The sequence below is a fragment of the Entamoeba invadens genome (genome assembly GCF_000330505.1).
Source record: "Entamoeba invadens IP1 unplaced genomic scaffold scaff_1105074724362, whole genome shotgun sequence".
NCBI lineage: Eukaryota > Evosea > Mastigamoebida > Endamoebidae > Entamoeba > Entamoeba invadens.
This window is the reverse complement of record NW_004440255.1, coordinates 74,300-84,218: the sequence shown is the minus strand read 5'-3', so window position 1 is coordinate 84,218 and position 9,919 is coordinate 74,300. Positions and strand designations below refer to the sequence as shown.

Sequence of the window (9,919 nt, the reverse complement as noted above, 5' to 3'; positions counted from 1 at the left end):
ATTTTGAGCGATAAAAAGTTGTTGGAAAATTCAGTTTTTATAGACTTCGTGCAATTTCATTGTTTGTACGTACTTTACATCTACATTGTACTTAATTGTATCATGATTTGTAATATTAGTTGTAGTTAGTAAATATTCTGTGACACTTTTGGGTAATTTCCAAACACTTTGTGAATTTGCATAGTAGCAATGAACGACACGGTGTGTCGCAGTCTTTTCAATAATTTGTTTGATTGTTTTGCTGTTTGCATCGCCTCTAATAAAAAGTTCTCCTTTTTCAAAAAAGATGTTCTCCTCTTTGAAAAGTTTGTTTGAATTGCCACCGACAATTTTATGATAAAATGAAATTCTGTTTAGGGTCGCGAATTTGTCATACATATCAATTGAACAATCAAAAAAAATCACAAATAACATAAACAGAAGTTTGTGAATATGAAACACATTTTTGAATTCTTATTAAAAAGTTGTAAATTTCTTCTGTGAGTCGAATGTATTGCTCGTCCAATGACCATATAACTATTTTATTTAGGTTATTTACCATATTTGAACCCCAATTCGTGTACATTTCGAGAAATTCGGTAATAATTTCAATGTCGCCTTCTATCTTTTGTAAATTAGTAAAATGACGTGCATTTTTTATAAGTGTTTCAATAAGTTTTGGATTTGAGTTTATTGGAATCTGATTTCCAACACCAAAATATATAGCAGTGACTTTTTTAAAATATCAGGAAGTTCGTTTTCATTTAAATTGTGTGTATAAAAATCTCTAATGAAATTTGGAAACTGGATGAATTTGACTTTAAATGAAATGGAAAAAACGGAAATTATATGATTTCCAAAAGCAAATGTTGTTGTGTTAAAATGTGCTATGAACCACGTGGCATCAGAATCAGTTTTAAATGTTGGAGATAAATAAAGCGAAGTAATTGAAATTGCACAATTTTTCGAAATCAAAATAAATGAATAAATTATTTCTTTGGTATTGAAGTATAACGCAACATTCATTAAATAACACCTATCTAGATGAACACACATTAAGTAATGATATTTCAGTTTGTATTTTTGAAGTATTATTTTAATACATTAGATTAAATGAAATGATTTTTAATTGGTAAGTTTTAATGAATTATTCTATTCTTATTAAATTTTATTTTTTTAATAATGATTTTTAACTTTCAAGATATCTTTAAATAAATTACGTTGTAATTGTAGGTTGTATTTTATTAAACGTGATAAAATTGTTAAATACATAAGATGTCATACATATTGATATTGTCTTTATTAATGTATATATATTTTGTTTTAAAACTTCTGCTTTTAATTAAATTATTTTACAATAACAAATGAAAAAAATTGTAATATATATTTATTACAAATTATAAAAAAGCTTAATAATACTTATTAGTAATACAATTATGTTATTTATAAAATATAAATATATAATTGTACTTTTTAAAAGACTCAAAATAAATATATTTTAAGTTGTTGATAATTGTTACATTTTTTTGAAAAAACCTTTTTTGATGTTTTTAAACACAAGCAATCACAAATTTTAGAATAGTTTTTATAAAATCACAATTATCAATAATATAATTTTGATGATAGTTTGGATTACAAATCTCAAAAGTAAAGTTTCATATCAATTAAATCAATAAAAACTTATATCAAAATTGAACATTTTTTTGAAAAGTTATAATTGTTTCAAATTAACATAAAATTAATTAATTTAAACTGATTTCATCTTAAACAGTAAACAGAATGCTTAAACTCTTACTTTCATTTATATTGTTGACAAGTTCAAATTCTTTAGAATTTTCATTTGAAGAAGATTTTGAAGATAATCCATACGGTCTCCGTTACAATCCATTACGTTCACTCCAAGGATTAGAAAACACACTTGCTTTCTTTGGAAATGAAATGACTGCTTTTCTCACTTTGATAAGCCAAAACACTCTTGTTTTTGGAAGCAGTTATATCAACAGCATTGAAAAAGTCAAGGCGTGTCTTTTAAATATGAAAGAAGAAGCAAATGTTGCAGTGAGAACAAATAATAAACTTACCACACAAGAAATGTGGGCACGTTTGTTAAGTATTTTTGGGCAATACGACTTCAAAAAGAACATGAAAAACGTGCTTGGAAAAGCTTCAGGAGTAAGAAGAAGAGTACAAGCCAATGTCAGAATCACAAGACAGAAAGAGCAAATTTTCGAAAAAATGAATTATCTTGAAACGGGAGTTCGAAATTTACAAGAAGCTTGTGAATTGTTCGACTCAGATCTAGATTTGAAGAGTAATCGGGCATTTAAAAACTTAAAACAAAAAATTTCCAAAATTAAGTGAAATGATTGTTGTTTTGAATTGTATTTTTTTGATAATAAATATTAAAATAACAATATTTATTATTATAATAATTGTGTTTTAAGTTGTCAATCAAACGTATTGATATATATAACCATTTTAATTATTCAAAAATTTTATAATTAATTTAATGTTGAATTAATTATAATTTATATAATAATATCATGTAAATATAATAAAATAAATTAAAAACATCAAAAACAACAAAAACAATTTTATATTTTTAATTCAATTAATTAAAAATGTTTTATTTTTATGTTTCATCGATTGGTATGGGTTTTATTCGAGGAAACATAACAATGCTTAACCCTACTATCACGCATACACAGAACGTACCGTATATTATTCCCAATATTTGGGTGATTTTCAGTGATCTTTTTTGTTTGATTTTTTCGATATATGTACCACGAACTAAATTGTTATTAAAATCGATGTAATAGTCTTCAAAAATGGACCGGGAATGATACTTGTTGTTGACCCAACTTATCTCAAAAGATGTGTTGAAAAATTGAATAAATGAATTTGTTTCGTTTTGTATTGGGTTAAAAATTAGTGTCACGTTTTTAAATACACAATTTGACAATAAGATGTTGAAAGGGTTGTTGACAATCAAATTACTATTTTGGAATAACGAATTGATTATTTTCAAGTTATTTGAATTATTAAATTGTATTGAAGAGTTGAATAGCTTAACATTGTTAATGTACGTGTTTTTTACATCCACAGCTGTTAAAAGTGTTCCATTTATGTCGCCATCTTTTAAAATGCAGTTTGTTATACGATAAGACGTAACATTTTCATTTAAATATTGTTTCATTTGTAGAGAGTTCGTATGTTTGACAATTTTTGTGTTATTTCTTAATAAGGTAACGTCAACTTCACATTGTGGTATGTTTAAAGCGCACGAGGTACTTAATAAAAGACAAATACATGATAACATGTTTAAAAACAAACTAATTAAGAGTTATATATTATTTCAATTAAAATTAAAAATCATATGTTTTGGTTGGAATGTAAGTCCTGTTTAAAAACATATGTATTTTATTTTACTTAAAAATAAATTTTGATTAACATTTTAAATAACATTGAACAATATTTAAAGAGTTTAAAATTGAAAAAAACTTGAATTTATAATTAATTGTTGTTTTTAAGAGTTGATTATAATGTGTATGATATTACACAAGTCAAATATGGAGAAAAAGCAAATATATTTAATTGCTTTTGTGAATTCATGTTAATTATTAAACAAAAGCATTATTTTTATTGATAGTTTAAATGATTTTTATATAAGGAATACTGTAATTTATAATTAGACGAAGTAATTATTACTATTAACACGTTCAAAACAAAAACGTAATAATATCAAATTTTTATTTTTTTATTATACCTAAACCTTTTTTTGCCTTCATACACAAAACAAATTTTTGAAAATTTTTATTTATTTTTTTATCAACTCAAATTTGAATTGTATATTTTATAGTCACACAAATAAACATGGATGAGTTTATTTGTGTTAAACAAGAGCATAGCATTAGAAAGTAAGAAAGACGGGGTTTGGGTCTAATGATGGTTTAATATATTTGGTTGTTTTTTTATTTAAAAAGTATATTGTCATTTGATTATAACGATATTGGTGTTTATATTGTCGTCATATTTGTTAATGTGACTATTTGACATTGTTTGTCATTAAGTGGATTGACGATAAAGCGTTTTTATATCAAATGTTGAAGATTATAAAGCGATATGAAATTTCATCAAAAAAGATTATTTTTGATCAATCTTAAATAATCGAGTTCTCATTTGTAAATTATTTTAAGAAAAATAAAACTGACTATTGGCCGGTTTGGGTTAGAAAGGGGTTTTGGAATAAAAATAATAAAAATTTTGATTTGGACAATTTCTTTTTTACTTATTTTTCTTCTTAAAAAAAAGTTTGGGGTGTGAAAGTGTTAAACAATTTTTTCTTTAAAAACATATTTACTCATTTTCAATTAAATACAGTTTAAGAATATATCGATTTTAACTCTCAAATACACAAATATCGACATCAAATTAAACAATCATGTATTATTTACAACACTATTTTAAATAAACAAAAAATAATATAATAAAATAATTATATTTATTTTAATATATAGTTTTCTTATAAAATCAATTAATAATAACAATATATATAATATACCAAAAATTATTTCCAAACTGTTTGCTATTTATTTAAAAAAATAATAACATTAAAACAAATCGCTTATGATAATTCAAAATTAATATAAAAATTCTATTAAAAAATAACTACACTTATTTTATGGAGAAAACAACAAAACAACTAAATAATCCAGTGATATGAGTTCTGTTTTTCTTGAGAATTGTGTAATCAGTACTCGCGTTGGTGTATGCTGTTTCGGAGGAGTGTACTCAGGCACATACAACGGCACACAAGTTGTCTTCAAAGAACTTCGCAAAATGGCAGCAGACTCTGCAAAGCTTCCTAAGTTGTCAGCCCTTGTCCCAAAAGTGCAACAAATCATCCATCCAAATGTCGTACAATTATATGGTCTATACATACACGATAATAGCGTTTACACGGTCTACAAACGATATGACGGACCTCTTGAAAAGTTATTCCGCAATGGAAAGTCCTCCAATTATGGACTTAAAGAGCGAACACATTTTATCATTGATGTTGCAACAGGAATGGAGTACATCACATCTGCACAATCCGGAGATGGAACTTTATCACTAAGAAATCTTGGATACACGAAAGACAGTAACTCTGTAATAACAGTCATCATTGGCGGTCTTGACGTGTCGTACTTTGGTAATGTCTACGACACAAGTCTTGTTCGATCTTTTGCACGTAAATGGACTTCTCCTGAAGTCGCGAAAGAGGGAGACAACCACTTGAAGTATAACGAAAAGAGTGATGTCTGGTCGTTTGGTGTGACGGCGTGGGAAATATTAAATGGCGGGAGAGTCCCGTTTGAGAACGTTTCAACTGGTGACATTCTTAAAAAAGTCGAAGAAGGCTTGCGACTTGAAGAGCCGAAAATTACACAACTTTTTAAGGAAAACGGAGGCGAAAAATTGTGGAATATCATCGCGATGTGCTTTGAAACAAATCCAGAAAAAAGACCAACTTTCACTCAAATTAAAGAACAACTTCAAAATGTCTACAATGAGATGAAAGAAGACACAAAAGAAGACTTGAAAAAGATCAAAGAGGCTGAGAAGGTCGATGAAGACGACGAGGATGAAGAGGAAGACAATTATTAACAAAGCATTGATATTTCCTTATTTAATAATATTTTATTTATTATTACAAATAATTAAATAAATAGGTATAAAATAACGTAAGTATACAATTTCAATATTGCAAAAGATAAAACAACATTGAAATAGTGATAAAATGATTTTTCATTAAATAGTATTTTCGTAAATTTTTAAGCCATTTAATTGTGTAAAAAAATTCGGTTACATTTGGAAATAGCGGATTCTTTAATTGTGAAGAACCAGAAAATTAAATTCTGGTTTTTCACAATTAATTAAAAAATAAAATTACATTAAATATCAGTGTTACGTGTGTTGGTCAACTTTGTTATAATTGTTGCAAAAAATATAAAATAACACATATAAAATGCTTGTAAAATTTGTGTTTAAAGCGAACAAATATTAGTAAAATAAGAAAAAATTGGTATATCAATTTGAAAAATGAAGTTCTTACACTATGAATTATTCGCACTTGATTGTTAGTTACAATAAATCAATAAAACAATAATATAAAAATAATACTTTCTTAATAGTTTGTTTTTATAATAATAATTTTTATTTGAATAGTTGTAAAATATATCATTTTTTTGGTTTTTTTCATTTTTTTGCATTGAAAATATTATAACCATATTATAAAATTTTTAATATTTTCCTTTTATATTAATTTTAACACTCTCACCACATGCAATTATTAGAATGGTAAATATTATTTTGTTGTAAAAAATAAAAATCGTTGTATGATAACAATTAAAAAATTATAAATTGGTTGTATTAAAAAATATGCTGTTGTTTTCAAAATATTTTTAAAAAATTTTAAAGTGTCGAAATGATTTACGAGAATCAACTGTTGCTAATATTTATTTTAATTTATAACTAGAATTAATTATTATTTAATTAAACATTTACAGTTAGTTTCAAATTAATTTAAAAATGTTCAACAAATAAATATGATTGTACCAAATAAAATAAAAATATTATCAAAATAAATTTAAAATGTTTCACAAAAAAACAAAAATGTACCTTTTTTTTCAAATGTCTCATAATTAATTATTATTGTTTCAAATAAAATTCTTTTTGTACAAATTTAAATTAAAATTGTTTCAAAATTGACATTTTTTGTTTCAAATAAAATTAACAAAAACATGAAAATTATAACTTGAATAATTGGCAAATGTTATAACTTCTAAATATATTTAACAAAATAAATGAATACATAAACACATGTTTAAACTTTATAATCAATATGAGTGACTCTATCGAATATGTGCCTAAGTCTGAAATTGCATTGTTCAAACAACCTTTTATAGGACCTTTATGTAAACCTCCAAACACTCCCCCTAACGTTTCTCCGGTTACTGAAAGTACACTTTTAGAACAACAAATCAATTATCATCCTCAATTATCTTCTCAAATGGAAGAAGACACTAAAAAACACCGAAAAAGATGTTACAATACTCTCACGGATGAACAAATTTCATATCTTAGAGAGTTGTATGAAGAAAATGAATTGTCTCAATCCGTTGATTGGTATGTAAATAAAACCAAAATACCAACAGAAAGAGTGAAATTTTATATTAAAAAATTGAAAGATGGAAGCGATATAACAAAGAAGAAGAAAGGAAGAAAACCAAAATATACAGACGACATGTTGAAAGAGGTAACTTCGCTTCTTTGTCAACAAAATATGTCTTTGAGGCAAGCCAAAAAGGCCTTAGCAGAAAAAAATTACGATATTTCTGTATCTTCATTAGACAGGTACATAACCAATGAAAAATTGATGAAAAATGTCAAACTAGATCCTCTGTCATTTACAAAAGTGTCAATACGAGGAAAAGTTGCCAACACATTAGAAAATAAAGAACTACGTGTCAACAGATTGTTAGAGTTGAAAAGTTGTCAAAAAGCCGGATTTGCTGTAGTGTTTGTTGATGAATCTCATTGGAAATTGGGTAATGTAAGAACAAAACATTGGGGTTTAAAAGGGCAAAAACATTTTAGAATTTCTCCCCTGTCGACATTCAATATTAGTTGTATATGTTCGATTGCAGAAAGTGGAGGCAAATTTTGCAGGGTGTTTAACCAAGTCGTTGATGGAGATATATTTTCTGCTGGATTTAAATTGCTTGTTGAACATTATATCTGTTTGTTTGGAAATGTCGTTTTTGTATTGGATAACGCTGCCGTACATCAAAAAGAAATCATCAAGCTTGCAGAAAATAGAGGCTGCAGAGTTCTTTTTAATGCTCCATATTCTCCAGAGTGCAATCCGATTGAAAATATATTTGGTATATGGAAAACTAGAGTTGGTAAACTCGAGAACAATGATTTAAAAGAACTGTTAAAAAATATTGGAGATTGTTTTGAAAGTATCGAAAAGTTTGATGTCAGAAAAGTTATTGGTAATTTTTTCAACGAAATAGCCGAAAGAGTGATAAAAAGAAACGATTTATAGCTAAATGTTTATTATTTTTGTTAATTTTATTTGAAACAAAAAATGTCAATTTTGAAACAATTTTAATTTAAATTTGTACAAAAAGAATTTTATTTGAAACAATAATAATTAATTATGAGACATTTGAAAAAAAAGGTACATTTTTGTTTTTTTGTGAAACATTTTAAATTTATTTTGATAATATTTTTATTTTATTTGGTACAATCATATTTATTTGTTGAACATTTTTAAATTAATTTGAAACTAACTGTATATAAAAAATAAAATACTATTATTAATAGAATATTAATAACATACTATAGAATTAGTCTTCTTCTTTATACATATAGGCTTGGATATCACCATCTTCATCTTTTTCATCATTTGAATATTCAACACCACATTGATCAACGTCTTCATCAATCATTTGTTCTATTTTGGTTACTATATCGCTTGTATCAATTTTGTTCATTACTTTCTTCATATGAGGTTTCTTGTACTCCTTTTCAATACAACCTTTCTCTTGAATGAGTTCCCAAGTCTTATCTGTTTTTGACCAATGCTCTTCTGTTAGTATATCTGTCTGTCGAAGGGAGACGCAATACCAATGTACTTCTACAGTCAGTTTCATATCTTTTCTCCAATTAAAATAATAATTCAATATTTCCTTTGTTAGATGTACTCTGGCTTCAGCATCTGTTTGATAATATTGTGGATATCTCCTTCTTTTCGATCTTAAATATTCATTCGCAAACACCATTTTGTCTTGTTCTAATTTTAAGAAGAAAACGCCTTCCATGTTTATTGTGTAAATTGCTTTGATGTTACATCCGGTGATATTGACTGCATTACAATCATATGGAATTCCAACATACTCCAAATTAGTTTGTGCGTTCAGAACCAAATCTTTTGTATTTAAGACAACAACATTGCGGTTTCTTTTCTCATCACGAAAAGTATCATCTGGTGTAACATCAATTTTATTTGTACATTTGATGACGAGAACATTCATTTGGCGTTTCATTGGTTTAAACGATTGAATAACACCAGAGAGTTTCACATTATATCCAGAACCATTCACTGATAATCCATCTCCATTCCCATGAATTGTAACACGCCCATAGACATATGGAAGATTTATAGTTCCTTTCCTTTTCAAATTGGTTACTGTAACATCTTTGAGATACACACAGAACGTCAGGTCAATCGCTTCAAAGTCACTTTCAATGTTTACATATTGTAAATTTTTAGCATACGAAAAGTCATAAGTACACATCATACTCGACTTCATTTGAAATGATGTGATTTTTTCGTTGAATTTAAAATGAAGTAAATCCATAAAATTGCCCTTCAAATATAGAGAAGAGCACTGTAACACATCTTCTTTATTAATTTTACACTCTTTATTCTCAGGACTAACAATTTTCAATTGCTGGACTTTCGGTAATTTCAAAATCACTTTATTTGCTTGAATTGTAACCTTCAAAGACGATATCTTTAAATTGGTAAAGTCAAACAAGCCGCCACTTTTTATCACAAATTTAGCAATTGAGTACTGTTCTGAAGATTTTTGAAATACGAGTGGTTGGCTCAACGTTTTTATTATCGAGTTTTCACTTCCGAGACATTTTTCTTCATATTTTCTTTCAACGATGTTCTTATAATCTTTCCAATGGAGTTGCGTCACATTTTCTTGTTTTTCGATAGACATGCCATCATCAAACACAACAGTAAAATTGATGGTTTTCAACTCGTTCATTGCATATATAAAGTTACGAGCAATTGATAATATGTCTTGTGTGTAGAACACCACATTCCACAAAAATGCAATTGAGTCAATCCGTCAAGATTCAAAGTATTTGTCAC

The 9,919-nt window shown here is 26.7% G+C and overlaps 4 protein-coding genes across 4 annotated transcripts; 2 read left to right on the top strand and 2 right to left on the bottom strand.

Moving 5' to 3' along the window:
* Positions 1 to 30: 30 nt before the first annotated feature.
* Positions 31 to 378, bottom strand: EIN_437130 (hypothetical protein; the record flags this gene model as incomplete). Its single annotated transcript, XM_004255506.1, has 1 exon — positions 31 to 378. One exon carries the CDS (start codon positions 376 to 378, stop codon positions 31 to 33), a length of 348 nt encoding a protein of 115 aa, XP_004255554.1.
* Positions 379 to 1,758: 1,380 nt separating this feature from the next.
* Positions 1,759 to 2,340, top strand: EIN_437120 (hypothetical protein; the record flags this gene model as incomplete). The annotated part of the gene is made up of 1 exon (XM_004255505.1): positions 1,759 to 2,340. One exon carries the CDS (start codon positions 1,759 to 1,761, stop codon positions 2,338 to 2,340), a length of 582 nt encoding a protein of 193 aa, XP_004255553.1.
* A 2,358-nt stretch (positions 2,341 to 4,698) lies between these two features.
* On the top strand, positions 4,699 to 5,628 carry EIN_437110 (Megakaryocyte-associated tyrosine protein kinase, putative; the record flags this gene model as incomplete). The annotated part of the gene is made up of 1 exon (XM_004255504.1): positions 4,699 to 5,628. One exon carries the CDS (start codon positions 4,699 to 4,701, stop codon positions 5,626 to 5,628), a length of 930 nt encoding a protein of 309 aa, XP_004255552.1.
* A 2,750-nt stretch (positions 5,629 to 8,378) lies between these two features.
* EIN_437100 (hypothetical protein) lies at positions 8,379 to 9,812 on the bottom strand (the record flags this gene model as incomplete). The annotated part of the gene is made up of 1 exon (XM_004255503.1): positions 8,379 to 9,812. One exon carries the CDS (start codon positions 9,810 to 9,812, stop codon positions 8,379 to 8,381), a length of 1,434 nt encoding a protein of 477 aa, XP_004255551.1.
* Positions 9,813 to 9,919: the final 107 nt, after the last annotated feature.